We start from the raw sequence: 15,082 nt of genomic DNA, 5'->3' as shown, positions 1-15,082 counted from the left end.
AGGTGTCCCCCCGGAGGGGGAGAGCGGGGACGCGGCGCGGGGGGCGTGGGGCGCGGGGCTGCCTCGGGGCGCTTCTCCCTCGGAGCTGTGAGGTGCGAGCGGCGGCTGTAGGTTCCGTCAGGGGGACCCCGCTGAGCTACTGGGCACCTTCGTGCTAGCACAGCTAGCTGCAGCCCCCGAGGTCACAGTGTCAGTCTGTTGATAATGGGCGAGCAGGAAAGGAGAGGGCTGGTGCGGTGCTGCTGCGAGCAGCATTTGCTCGTGGCCGTGCCCTGGCTGTGGGGGTGAAGCTAGGCGCAGGGGGAAGTGCTTCAGCTCCCAGCCCCACGCAGTGCATGGCAGACGCTGCTCCGGAGCACGGCTTTCACCCGGCGTCCTCCCACCGCAGTCAGCTGGGCGCCACGCTCATGTCCTGCAGCCACAGCTCTGCAGCCAGGGCCCGTGCGTGATCGTAAAGCTGCTAAGGGGCATGCGTCTCTGCTCTAGCAAACAGTGCTCAGAGACATACTATTATCTTACGGTGTATATATATATGTATATATATATATATATGCATACTTCTCCACGAGGCAGGAACTTGCCCCTTGCAATGTGTTCTCGCGATGCATAGCACAGGGTAGAGTAGGTCCAAGCTGGAGCCTCGCAGTGCTACCATTTGCACATGAGTACTGGCTGTACAGCACGGGATGTTTTTCAGGGACTCCACCATGTGATGCCCAGGGAACCTCAGAACCCAAGGAACCTGCCATACCTTCCTGTCCCACGAGTGTAGGGATTCTGCTATCTAATGGGGGACACCACCCACATCCCTCAGTCACACTCTGCCCATTGCTTAGGAAAACCCCATTGCTTGGGGGAAGCCCATACACGTGGTTGCTCTTGCTGTACTGCAGCCTGGGCACACCACAGTAACAACCCAGGTTGTGTCAGCTGTGCAGTGAAGCTGCCCGGCAGCCTCTAGTTCACGTCTTCCGTTGTACGTGCGGCTATCTGCTGTGTTAGCATAATTTTCTCAGTTTTAAGCCATGCAGAGTAACGAAGTGAACTAGAGCACAATGGTGCCATGTTCTAACTGCCCTCTCTTGCTCGGTCTCTCCTCCAGATCTATCTGCCTTTGCGCAGACCATGCTCCCAAAGGCTGTATGATCATTCCCAGTGACTGCCAGCGAAGGCTCACTGGGGCCCGTGCAGCACAGCAGGAGGCTGAGGGGTTCCTGCTGCCCCTTGGGCAGAGGTACCAGTGTGTGGCCGACCCACTGTGAGGTGCCAGCTTCAGAAGCAAGCAGAGACGAGAGCTGCCGTGAGGTGCTCCGGATCCGGGAGGAAGCGGAGCGGTGGCAGCATGGACAAGGACGGCACCAACCTGGCCGACCAGCAGTATGAGTGCGTGGCCGAGATCGGTGAGGGAGCCTACGGGAAGGTGTTCAAGGCCCGCGACCTGAAGAATGGTGGCCGCTTCGTGGCGCTGAAGCGGGTGCGGGTGCAGACCAGCGAGGAGGGCATGCCGCTGTCCACCATCCGGGAGGTGGCCGTCCTGAGGCACCTGGAGACCTTCGAGCACCCCAACGTGGTCAGGTGAGGGAGCAGGGCCTGCTCTGTGGTGTGTGTGCTGGGTGAGCGGTTTGGGCGTGCGGAGGGCCAGGCCGCCAATGGGCTTTGTGGATGGAGGAGAGCTCGTCTGTGCACATGGAGTGTGGTTTGAGGTTTCGACAGCCTGCAGGGCTGTGCCAGAGCTCACCTCATCCCCGTGCTGCCTCCCACACACACAAACACCCATCTCCAGAGGCATAGGCGTGTGACGGCAGTGCTGGGGTGGATGGCAAGGAGCCCCGTACACACCATTTCCTCGGGCGTGACAGGGAATGAAAACCCAACGACTCCCTTTGTCCCAGGTATTAGCCCTGACAGCTGCAGCTGATTCTTAGCAGGGCTATTCATTACCAGAAGGTAATGGTTGTAGCATTAGTGGGATATGCATTCCACTTTTTTAGATGTTTTTATAGATGTTTGCAGATTGTTATGTTAAAGAGGAGGAGAAGCTAAGACTGAGCTTTACAGGCCTTGTGACTGAGTGCTGCTTGTTGGTAAATTCCCCAGTTGCTGCTGGTGGTGCTACCAAGAATGCAGCAGGATGAGCGCAGGCCTTGCTTTCAACATGGTGGCAATGGCACCAGGTTTCCTGGCTGTTGTGTTGGTAGCATAAGTACTGAGTGAATGAGCTTTGTTCTTGGGCAGGTTCCCCATGCTAGGATTGGCTCATAAGCATCTTTATTTTAGTATCACAAACTTTAAAAAGTGTGTTTTGCTTTGAGATACTCGGGTACGTCATCTTGCTGATGACACTGCGTTAATAGGAATATTTCCTGCTATTTGTATTATTTTACTCACATATTACATAATAAAAAGAAAATATTCCATACTTCACTAATGCCAAGCCTCTTTGGGTCCTAGAGGGATAGAGATGCTGTGGTGACAGAGGTGGCTGTTAAACTGGCTTGTAGCTATAGTCGCCATGTTTGTCTTAGGGGCTGAGATGAGGCCTTTCGTGGTAGTAAGTGGAGGAGGAAAGGTAGGAAAGGGAATAATTAAAATACGAAAGTCAGTAGCTGGAAATAAGTTAGTTTTCTTTCATCTCAAGGGAATATAATAGAACAGTATCATTTCTGAGCAAACTGAATAGGCAAAGAATGCATTATGAAGTACTAGTCATGGAGTGAGAAGTGGTAGGAAGTTGTAGGCCTCCTTGCTGTATATGAAGAGTGGGATGCAGGCTGCACCTCACTCTTTTCCAGTGCTAATCAGACAGATCCACGATTTGCTCAATAACTGTTATTCTGACAGGCACCTGGTAATGTCAGAGGCTTACTTGCAAGAACTGCAAAAATGGAGGCATGTTAGTGTGGGCAATGTTTCGTATTTGGTCAATGAATCAGGTGAACTGGTGCATCCAAAGGCCTTTCTTGGCAATAGAGATAATTAAGAGTTCTTAAAATCTCTGAAATCCAGTCTATTAATTTCAGAGATTAAATGTGGATTTAGATACCCAAGTTTAGATATTTATGTATTTTGATAATTGTAAGCCTTCTTTGGGAATAATTAAACAATGCTTATGAACTTTATTTTATCACTGACACCTTTCCAGATGAAGTAGAAGATTTTTTGAAGAGCTTTATAATCCTGAGTTCAGAATATAGAAAGCAATGTCAAACACTATCTCTTCTAAAACAAGAGAAATGTTTTTTTAAAAGTATGTTCTGCTGTGCACATTTTTAATCAGTAGAGCAGATGCAGCTGTAAGTAGCACTTTGGAGTGGTTGAAATTGTATCCCTGTAATGAAAGATTATTTGAAAATATTTAAATCATGGCCAGGTTAGCAAATAAAAATAATGGCAAACGTATTGTCTGCGTTCTGGAGTAGAAGATATGGCGTTTTCGGAGCACTGAGACAGCCACACTAATATTTGAAGCCAGACATTTTGCAAAGGGGACATCTATTTTCTGAATGTTACAGGCAGCTAGCCTGAGAGAAATGAGTGAGCAATGCAAATACCACATCAAATCTGTCAGCTCTGAGTAAAGGCGTGTGATCCATGAGTTGTTCAGTACAAACTGACAGTCATCCTGTGAGTCAAAATTTAGACAAACTACCAAGAGTTGAGCCGCGCTTGACCTGTGCTGCTGAGCACACGTGGTGATGGTACTCTGTATCAGCTGACGGCAGTGGCAGAAGCCAGAGCTGTGTCGTGTCATGCTGAACTCAAAGGATAGGCTTGGGCCGGCCCAGCGAGCACTGTTAAGGAGCTCAGCCCAGAGCTGTCCTGTCTGCATGAAGAGGTGCTGAATGTGAAGAGCAGTTTGGGAAGGAGAATCCCTGGTACTTGCTTTGCAGAGATGTAGCTGCATGATTTTGCTGGTGAGCCTCGATGCAGGGCCAGCAGAGCTCCTGAGGCCCAGTGTTGGCCTGGTGGACATAGATTCCCTTCTTTAAAATCCTGAGAAATATTTTTTGCCAAAACTGGTTCCTAATGCTTGGCACTGCAGAGAATGTTCTCTGTAAAGCAGAAATGAGTAAATAGCATAGAATAATTGTAAGCAAAATGTTTATCATATTTTTCTGTGCTACTACTTGCTAATTATGAGAGGGTTTGTTTCATGTCCCTTCTATCCCGGTGTCTTGTTTCCATCTTTGCACCGTGCCTTGATGGATTTCTCACAGCATGGTTGCTTTTACAGCACTAGGTAAAGAAATTAGGTGAGAGCTAGTGGCAAGATAAGGCAAAAAGAGGGGCAAGGTGAGAAGTGAAGTCTGATCTTCAGCAGAAAAGTGATGGTAGTGGAAGTCTCTGAACTGTTAGCTATAAAGGGAGTAAGGCCTAGTGGACTGACCAAAACTTTTGTAAGACTAACAAAAATAGAATACAGAAACGCATGGGGAAAAATACAGTAAAAAGGATGATTGCTTTGTCCTTAAAATATTATCCTGATCTCATTTCCCCTTGTAAAAAGTCCCCCCATCAGGACACCTTACACTATTCCATTTACCTTCTTGGAGTGAAGCAAAAAATAGCCAGTTTTCAAGAGTAAATGATAGTGTGAATTGTTCTAAAGTGAGGAATGTTGTAGGCTATGAAATGTCCTTAGTAACAGGAGGATGATTAAGGTGCTCCTCTAGCTCACCTAAAACGTAATGCTTTATTCAAGCTTTCCTGTATACAGTAGTTAAATCTGGCTAAAATTGGTCCAGCACTTATGTAGCTCGGTGCTGTTCTCTTTGGGAATAAATGAAATATATGTAGACAAAGGACAGGCCTTGCCAGGAATAAATGACATATTAGATTCAGGAAATTCCTATGTGTAAAACTGGGAGTATTCCCTGCTGTAATATATCTGTAAATTTTTTTCCTGTGATTATATTGCTCAATTCAGCGATATATTGTGTTCATTTTATCTCTCTTCTGCTGGTAATCAGATGAATAATTTTCCCCAATGTTAATCATCCATTAGACTGTGAATTTGCACCCTAGGAAGATGATGTACAAGACAGAATACTGTAATTCTTGCAGTGCTTGATTTCTAACAGATATGTGTAGATATGTACATTTAACAGTTTGAATAGTGTTAAACCATAAGCAAATACAGCAAACCTACAAAGCTGTGTCTTTTTGCTTCCTGGCTTTTTTTTGGGGGAGGGGGGGGGGGAGGATAAATCTAATATACTATTTCTGGGGCTAGTAAGTCTTCTCTTTTAAAACAATCAGAATTATATTGAATGTAATCTATTATAATCTAATCTGGTCTATTATGTTAAAGATAAGTGTCAGAAATCTAGCCATTCAGGATCATAATTACCATCTATTAAGGAACTTAAAATCTTATTTCTCTCCTTCTTGTTAAGAGAGAGGAATAGGTGGCCCAGGTAATTGACTTCTGTTCAACAGAGTGATCCACCCAGCTGGAAGCATAACTCCTTTCCTCAGACTTTTTGGTACGTGGATAAGTGTGTGGGAAACCCAGTAATTACAAATAATGGGGCAATTATCCCATGTTCAAAGTTCAGTGTTACTTTTAATCCAGTGAAATAAAAATGACACTGTAGACTTTGTGGTAACACGGCACCATCATGATACTTTTTCCTAATGTTTGCAATCTGATGCTCTTGCCTTTTGGGTTGCACTTGAGAGCACTGTGGAGACCATCAGCTGCTTCCCTGGGCAGGGACACCTGACTGCCTCATCCCCGTGCGCCCAGACACAAAGACCTGCACCTGACTGCTCAAAGCTCCCAGACGTACACTCCAACGGCTTGGTCCTAAAAATTGTGTTACACTAAGATAGGAGGTATCTTTTTCATAACAGCATCTTAAAATTCCCCATTTAACTCGATGCAGAGAGCAGTCAGAATCTGAAAGATGTCATCAATATAAAGTAAAGCTTTTGGAAGCCAGTTTGAACTTGCAGTTGTTTTGCTCATTCGGTTTGTCAAACTGAAGTCCTATGGGAACATACAGTGGGAGAGGAATTTCAAAATTCAGTAGCTGATTTTGTTTCTCTTTTCAGTTTGTGGCAGTGCTGATATTGGCTGCTGCCTTTATTACTGTGCTGTTAAGAAGTTTAAAGGATGATGTTCTCAAAATCATGAGATGTTCCATCCCGTTTAGTGAAACATTTCTATTTTAGGGGGTGTTTCTCTCCAGTGAATTCTGCTTCCTTCCTTACTTCCTTTTTCTGCCAAGCTAATGTTAAACTTTTAGGGTATGACATCATTCCTGCAGATCAGTGGCGTGCAATACAATTTATTTTTGTGTAGCACCACTTGTATGCAACAGACATACGCCAGGAGTGGGTACCTTCACGTTGCTAGGTACGGGGATTATCTTGCATGCTGAAAGAGTGAAATAAGATGTAGAGATGGGGTGAAGCAGAAGAGACTGAACTGGAAACTTCAAAATTGCCAAGGTTAAAGGAATGAATGTGGCAGATTAGTCTCAACAGAGGTGGATGAGTAATAGGAAGGAAAAATTGAATGAGCCTCAGAGTCAGCTTCAGTCTAACACAAACAAGATGGTCTTCAAGGCAAAATGAGAAGATGGGAAATGCCTTGGTGAGAGGGAGGCATTTCCAGGCTGGGGAGCTCTCGGAGATGGCCCCTTTGCTGTCCTGCCACAGCTGGGAGCTACCGTGAAGGCGCCGGAGAAGGGGCGGTGTCCGAGAGAAGGAGCTTTGGTCTGCGAGAGAGCAAGGGGAGCGCTGTGGCTGGTGCTGAGAGGGGCTGGACTGTAGGTTGGGTCTGGAGAAGTTTCTTGAATTGGCCGTTGTGAAATGGCTGGACGTGAACTCTGGCCTCTCATCATTTGCTTGCAACACTGCGGTACACAGAATAAGGGAAAATAAGTTATATTCTTCCTGTCCATATGCATTGTTTATTAGTAATGGATGTGATGATTTAATTTGAATGCATGGTCTGCTAGATACAGGACAAGATAAGAGTATGTCAGGAAGGAAGGGCTGAATATGGAAGAGCCTTTTAAACCAGTTTCTGGAGTGACTACAAGCTTTCTTCAAAAAGTATTTTATCTTACTCTGAATCTAAGCTTTTTATAAAAAACATGTTTCCAGTCTTTGTGTGAGTAAACATTAGTCATTTTAGATCACGAACAGAGCTCCCTTCCTTCTCTAAATCTGTGGTCAGTTGTGTCCTCGCTGTTCTTGGAGAGATCTGCTTTTGCTGGGTGCTGCCCAGGATGAGAGGCAGCTTGTATGGGCACAGCCCAGCCTGCCACTGCCCCACAGCAGGCATCCTTCCCTTGGGTGCTGCAGTGGGATACGGGGTTCAGCGCCAGCCCCAGCAGGCAACTGGGCTGGTTATCTGGGGCTCAGGTTTGCTTCATCATACCCCAGAGCAAAGAGCAGAGGGTGCCAGCAGCGCGCTCTTCCCAGGTGGCTGAAGGAGAGTAGCTGTGACTTTGCAAGGTACCGAGTGAGTCACTCAGGTACCCTCGGTGGGATTTAAGCAGTTGTTTGAGGTTTAGCAGATATGGGAGTATATTATCAAATAGAAAATATGCACTGAGTATTCAAAAGCTTTCCTAAATAGAGTTCAGGGACAAAGCAGTGACTGGGGCAATATACATAAGAACACGAATCATGGGTTTTACTCCATGTGTGAAATCTAGTTGTTTTCCATTTTTGCTGAATGAGTGGATTTTTAATGATCTAACAAATGATCATAAGGTAACTATGCCCTTATAAATTTGTAACTAAGTTGCATTTTTTTTTCATTTCCAGACCTTAATTTCTCCTTCTAAATCAGTTCTTCATGTACTTTTCATATATTCTAAAAAATATTTTAAATTGCAAGTGCATGATTATTTAACAGCTACACCTTTAAACTATAAAGCTACTAATGAGCAAACTGCTGTGGAATTTTCCAAGGGGTACAACATAATGTGCTTTGACATTTTTATTTGGGAAACCTCCATTTGGGAGGGGTTTGGTGAGAAGATCATCAAAGAGTGGAAATGTGATGGTTGACTTCTGTAATTTTCTAAATACCTATCACATACCAGCTATTGTATTAATGTTACTGTTTATTTACTTACCCATATGCTTGGAAAATTTGCCCCATCCTTGGGAAGTGTTCGCAAGAAAATACTTCTCTAATACTTTTAGAATCAGGCAATCGTGCTTTCTAGAGGCAGATTGAAGAAGATGCTATATAAGTAATAAGAACCTCTATTATATGATGCTTTAGCTGCATTTTTAAGGTTGTAGAAGAAGGTGAATCTTTACACTGTGAAGCATCTCATGGAATTCTAGGACCAACCGGTGATTTCTAAAAGGTGTCTAAATAAAGGGTGTGCTGGAACGTGCCAACTTGCTGATAGGGGTAGACTTGCCTTGGGGTAGATTTCCTGTAACACACCTAGAAAACAATTTACCAACTTAGCAAAACGTTGCCTACTGCCTTAAAAGCATTTATTTGTAGGACCACCGATACCACCCTGGCTTGTCATTAACAGGTAATTGACCTTTTCTTAGCAAGGCAAAATAAAAATAACTCAGATATGAATTCATCTTTGCAGGAATTTCCCATATTCAGTGACAGAAAACTCAATTCTAACACAGATGAATCATATCGAGTTTAAATGAAACCTGTCAAGTTTGGACTTTTGCAACATTAGTCAGCGCTAAGTGTTACGTGTTGTGATAGAGACAGAGAGAGGAAGTGAGAAATAGGATGGAAAAGTTCATGTGCTGTTTTTTTCTCTCTCATGAAATTTTGGCTGCGTGTTTAATATCTGTTTGAGGGGTGGGCACGGTGAGAAATAATCCAAGGTGTCTGTTGCTGTTTAACAATTCTTGAGAATTCCCTTCTCCCTGAAATCAATTAATTATGAACTGGGAATTTCAGTACTTTGTTCACTGTTTCTCAAGTGAGCATATTTCTAGGAGCTTTCTGTGAATGTAATTCCGAGCTGCACTGATGCTTTTGTTTCTCTTCATCTGCGGAGCCAGCGCTCTACTGTAAGGACAGAATTCTATCATTATTTTTTTTCACATTTGATGTGGTATTTTGCATACAGCTGCAGAGTAGACAGTTACCTTTGAAAAGAACATTTGGCTGGTTTAATTTGATTAGAGCAAACCACCTCAATCATTTCTGAACTAAGACCGTTTTCATTTTAACTTGGCAGTAGGAGCTGGGAATGTACTGGCAGCACTCAGATGTTTGGGGGAGCACCAGCTTGGATGCACAGCCAATGCTGAAACGAAACAACCCCAGAGGGCTCTGCCCACTCTGCCCCTTCGCCGGAACCAGGGGGGGCTGTGCAGCCAGTGAATATTGCCTTTAACATACACCTATTACAGCAAGGAATTGTGAACGTTTCTACAAAGAAATGGGAAATGCTTACTGGCTAAATGCATAATCATACATTCATTAAAAAAAATGTGATATTGAAAGCAGTTATAGATATGAATTTTTTTTATTTACAAAAAAACTTAAAATGCTGTGGGAACAGTATTTTGAGTAAAGTTATGATAAAATCCAACATGTAAGTAGAAATATGGTGGATTTCTGGTAGCTTAGTTGTATGCATTCTGGTAGGTGTTAGTAAGGCTCCCCTAGTCCGTCCTTCTTCTTTCTGGTTTTGGTTTTCTACTCTTCTCGTTATATAAATACATAGAGTTTATTGCGTGTGTGTGTTGCACATTAGAAATTAAATTAGATTCTTCAAGTTTACAATATTAGCTGTTATGTGTGATTTTTACTTTCCAGTTGCCCTCACTGGTGATCAAATCCTTTTCCCAGAAAAACCCTTGTGGCTGTGTAGAATCTCAGTGTGGCTCATAATAAATGATAGCCCTTCAATAAATTATTGCTGGGTGGATGGCATTCTCCAGAAAACAGGATTATAATCTTCAAATGCTCTGACTTTGCAGTAGTAGATCATCATATATAGAACATCTTAATCAGAAACTTACAGTTCAGGGAAGATCTTCAGGTTATTGGAATCACAGAATCATAGAGTCATAGAATCGTTAGAGTTGGAAGGGACCTCTGAAGGCCATCTAGTCCAACTCCCCTGCAATGAACAGGGACACCACAGCTAGATCCGGTTGCCCAGGGCCTGATCTGGCCTGGCCTTGAAAGTCTCCAGGGACAGGGCATCAACCACAGCACTAGGCAGCCTGTTCCAGTGCCTCACCGCCCTATCTGTAAAAGATGTTTTACTTATATCCAACATAAATCTACCCTCCCTGAGCTTGAAGCCATTTACCCTTATTCTATCACAACAGATCCTGCTGAGGAGTCTGTCCCCTTCTTTCCTGTAGCTCCCTGAAAGGCCGCTATGAGATCACCTCACAGCCTTCTCTTCTCCAGGCTGCCCCAGCTCTCTCAGCCTGTCCTGAGAGATTCTTGTGTTATATTCTGAGGAGCAAAGTACACAGTGAACTGGTGGCCTGCATGAGCAGCCTAATGTTCAGCAGCGATGGGGCAGTTCCATCCACATCTTCCAGCTGATCAGAAATGCAGTTACAAATCTAAGGCTTGGCTTTCTGCTGGTGAAACTGAAGTTCATAAAGCTGCAGTGATTTATACCAGCTCTGGTTGTTGAAATCATAAATTCCTAATATTAATATGAACAAAAACATACTAGGACAAGCGGTTTGTGCAGAAGTATCCTACCACACACGCACGCTGAGATGGTACCATTCACATTTTACGTGTCACAACTAGGGAGTTTACCAGAGTGGCCTGGGATGTAAAACCAGTTGTTGCATTAGGAGGCTTTTCACTAATACGGGCTCAGAGTTTCTCTTGATCTGTTTCGCTCCTTCCAATTATGTTCGCCTGTAGCTCTGCAGATAATTCCTCTCTACCCTTGTATGTACCCTCTGAAATATTTGATTCCTGTCTCAAGCAGTTAATACCATGTTGTGCTCAGCCTAGAACTCCACGTTACATCACAGATACAGTCATTTAAGTGCTGTGTACATCTCCTTACTTCAAGAGGGAATGCTTCCATATCTACAGTTCTGTATCTGCATTACACTGAATGAACATTTATGTCTCGCTTGTTATTCACTAGCACAGCACTGGAGCAATTAATTTTGATTTCCAGGTTTGTTCCGGACAGTGAAAGTTGAAGACTTGCGTTATTTTTCTCAGCTAGGAAATAGGTTATGAGGTGAATCTCATTTTACTAATTTTATCTACCATCACGCTTTGTTTGCATTTGTCATCTTTATGACACAGAGGTTGAGCAGCATCTGCAATTTTAATTAGTGCACTGTTTATCCTTAGATAACCTTCTAGATTGCTAATGGAGATAGGCTTACCCACCAATCTTTGCGGTTTCCTTTTAGACATTTCTAATCAGTTTGTTGCCTTATTGTTTGTCTCTGCTTTGTATAAACTGCTGAGCAACAACTTTTGATCGAAGTAATAATATCCATAGCAAGACGGGTTTGAATCAGTGGCTGTGGTCTGAAGATCAGTATTAAAAGTCTCATTGGCTTGGCATTCTTGGAAGGGCCTGGGCAAGGCAGTGCTTCGTGAGAACTGAGCACCTGTATTTCTTCATTGTGCTAAATCCCTTTCATCACACTGCATTTATCTTTGTAACTTCATTTAAAAAAGGGAGAGAGTTACCTGGCACTGCTTGCCTCTGTGCAGCTTGTTGTTCATTTTGTTTCTCTTCTTTAGAGATCAAGATTTTTTTTATTACTTTTTGATTTTTTTTACATCAGATTAGAACATCTATAACATATCTCAGTTAGATGAAAGCAAAGCTTTATGTAGTAGTGAAAAGATACAAACTTCAAGAACTTGGAATTTAACTGCAGGAGAGCCGATAGAGCTCAGCAGAACAGCAGCAGGAATAGCTGAGAGTAGTGCAGATGAGCTAGGTAACCCATCTGACTGAAAATTAAAGATAAAACCTAAACAGGTGAATAACGTTGATGAGAGAGTCTCTTTAAAACACACTGAAAGTGTACTAGAATGTCCCAACCCAACAGGAGGATATTGCGATGTCTATAAGAAAACGCAGTTCAAAGACTGCATAGTTTTCAATAACCCAAAGTTGAGAGTGGACAAGGCTGTACTGCAGAAACAAAGCTTAAGTCCTGCAGGGTAAAAGTGAATGTTCTACCATCCTCTAGGACCACTGTTCATAATAAAGTGGACAAACACGGCAAGGTTTAAAGCCAAAACTTGCTGGCACTTTCAGTGAAGCATCTGTTCCTGGAAGAGAGCACTCTGCATTGTTGGAAGTAACTTATGATAGGTAGCTTAAGAAATTCTTAAAGTTAAGACAGAAAGTCAATGGGGCCATAATAATAAAATGTGGTATTTGGGGGGAAAAAGATGTTTCCCAAACTTGTTGTAGGACCAATAGGCTTTAGGAAGGAGATTAAGAAACAGGAGATAAGCAAAAATGGAACCATTGTGAAAAAAAGGCACGAAAGTGCTTGGATTTTACATGGCAAGTACTTGAACAGAGATCTGTAGCAGCACATACTGTCAGTTAGGACATCCGCGTTTCCCCACTTCTATTCTTTCCAGCCACTGGAAATTCTAGCTATGGCTTTGGATCTGGAGCCTCTTCTGGGTGCTGGTTGGATGCTTTAAATGTACGTGTACCTCTTTGGTTCCCCCACATCTCCAGAGGGGTGGAAGGTATCAAAGGCAGGAACTAAACTTTCTCCATCCCTTTCATGGCTCTGCTCCAGTATATGATGATGGAGGCACAGAGGGTATACAGAGTCCCATGTAAAGACCAAACCAAACCAACCAACCAACAACAGGAAGAACAGGAATGCAAGATAAGAATTGTGAGCAGACATCTAGCTTTAATCCACGTATTCGTAGTCCAACCTAGTTGTGTGGATTCTCTCCATAGTGAGTGAGAATGTGCTTTCTGGGAGTAATTCATCTCACTCAGCCTCCACACATGCCCTGGAGCAGCATGAATTGCCCCCTGGAAACACTTGTCCGTCTCCTATTCACTGCAGAGAGAGCTGGGGTGACTCCATCAGAGCAAACACCCAACGGGAGCCTGCAGACCCTCGGTGAGATACAAGCCAGCCTTTATGGCTTTAAAGTGTGAAGGAGCAAAGCAGAAGGCTCTAGTACAGAAATTGTGTGGCAAATCAGAGAAGTTACAAAAACAAACAGGAATACATTTGAGGAGTAAGGGAACAAAAATCTAGCACTGAAATCAGAGACCGTTTGGACTGTCAGAAATTAGAGGAGAATTAAGAACTCAGTATTACAGGTGCCTTGTTTTTTACTGGTCTGGTCTGTGTATTGTTGATAAGGGCTTGCACGGGATGCTTTTTTATCAGTTAGCAAAAATGATGTACTTCTAATAGTAGAGGCTGGGTTTCTGTGAGTGTCCTGATTTCAGACAACGTGCTTCTAGTTTGGACTTGGCATCAGAGAACTAAAGGGAACGGGTTGTAGCTGGAACGGGTCATCACTGCCTGGTCACCTTGCGCGCAGCTTTAAGCTCCAGCAGAAGCCATTTTGGTCAAATGCTGTTAGTTGATCTCTTACAAGAGGAAGCGTGGCTGTAGGTGTGTGTTGGAGTAACTCAGCCTACGAGAGGCTTATGGCATCTTTCGAAGACTTCTCAGGTGTTGTTTTTCTTTCTTATTTCTTCTCATTTACCTTCTCTCTGTCATACTGGTCTGGTATGGGATTTGCCACAAGGCGGGCTAATTATCTCATTGCTAATAACATGCTGATGCTACACATTGTTTTCCTTCATAATTGCCTCAAATTCCTTTTGAAGAAGTTGCGTGAGTGTACAACTGCAAATAGCTGAAAAATTCTGGTATCAAACCTGTGTTGCATGCTGACTTACCAAGTCCTGGATTCTTGGAAAGCAGTGATATTACGCCTTTGCTGCTTGAAATCATTCTTTTGGAATTTCAAGGTTTTTTGGTGTTGATTTTTTTTTCCATAAGCTCAAAGCATGGCAGCCTACATTGCTAGGTAGTAGTCTGCAAAATTAAAATCAACCTACTGTGTTAACAGATGGTGCTGCAACATTTTTTACTGGGTGAAAATGCTTTATGTCAAGTGCTTGTTGGAGCTAGCTCTTCTATAGCTTGAATCACAGAGCTTGAAAACAGCTTTTTTATTATTGAACTGCTAAGACAATGTAATTGTCTTATAAGCAAGCTGCTCTATTAAGCTGTTTGGATATGTGTAATTACATGTGCATAAATGTGCAAAAGAAAAAGCAAGAACATTTCAAAATTTTACTGCATTTATGCCAGGGGGGTCATAATTATTAGTTTTTAACATGAATGAGGATTTTTAGACATGTAGGACTGCAGTAGTTTTAAATCTGTGCCTTAAAAGAGACTGAATAGTTTTCTTTTTCGAAGTTAAAAGAAAAAAATTGAAAGGGAATGAGGGCAAGCCAGACAAAAAATTATCATAAGATCTAATTGTTTTTAAAAAGTTGCATGACACTGAATATTGAAACTTGGAACTAAAGCGCAGTCTCACTCCTAAGTATAATAAAATAGTAGATTTTATTAACTGTATTCTGGAAAGTGAAAATAAAAAGTTATAAAGCCTGATGTGAGTGGCAAAGAGCCCAGGCGGTATCCAAAGAGTAAACATGTAATGGCTTAACCTAACCGGGGCACAGCCCACTCCAGCAAGCAGCCGAGCAGGGGATGTCAGTTTTGAAAAGCAGCAGAACTAATTTTTGAAACAGATGGCTTTTTTCCTCTTATGCACTCTACAGATATATTTTTAAGGTCTTAGGGAATATTTTGGTGATGGGATTGTGTGTCTCATTTTAATATTGACCCTCCTATTATTTTTTAGAATCTTGTAAATTTACGGCCACTTTGATCGCTCATCTTTCAAGCATGAAAATACCATCTTTAAATTGCTTTATTTACTCTGTTCCAGAACTCATTCATCTCAGAACATGTCCTCTATACAGAACTATTGCAGTGTTATCTTTTCAGCTATGGAGGCTCTCCTAAAAAAGGCTGTTGAGCTTTTGAAATAGGTTAATTACAATTTGCTGAATGGACACGATTATCGTGG

At 43.0% G+C, this 15,082-nt stretch overlaps 1 protein-coding gene across 1 annotated transcript in view; it reads left to right on the top strand.

Moving 5' to 3' along the window:
• CDK6 (cyclin dependent kinase 6) overlaps nucleotides 68-15,082 on the top strand; it is a 127,118-nt gene continuing 112,103 nt past the window's right edge. The window contains exon 1 of the mRNA XM_021385661.1: nucleotides 68-1,575. Coding sequence (XP_021241336.1) covers nucleotides 1,343-1,575 — 233 coding nt within the window. The 5' untranslated portion in view covers nucleotides 68-1,342. The remainder of the gene's footprint in view (nucleotides 1,576-15,082) is intronic.

The sequence above is a fragment of the Numida meleagris genome, chromosome 2 (genome assembly GCF_002078875.1).
Source record: "Numida meleagris isolate 19003 breed g44 Domestic line chromosome 2, NumMel1.0, whole genome shotgun sequence".
NCBI classification, from domain to species: Eukaryota; Metazoa; Chordata; class Aves; order Galliformes; family Numididae; genus Numida; species Numida meleagris.
Note: the sequence above shows the minus strand (reverse complement) of the source record. Positions and strands in the feature narration are given on the sequence as shown.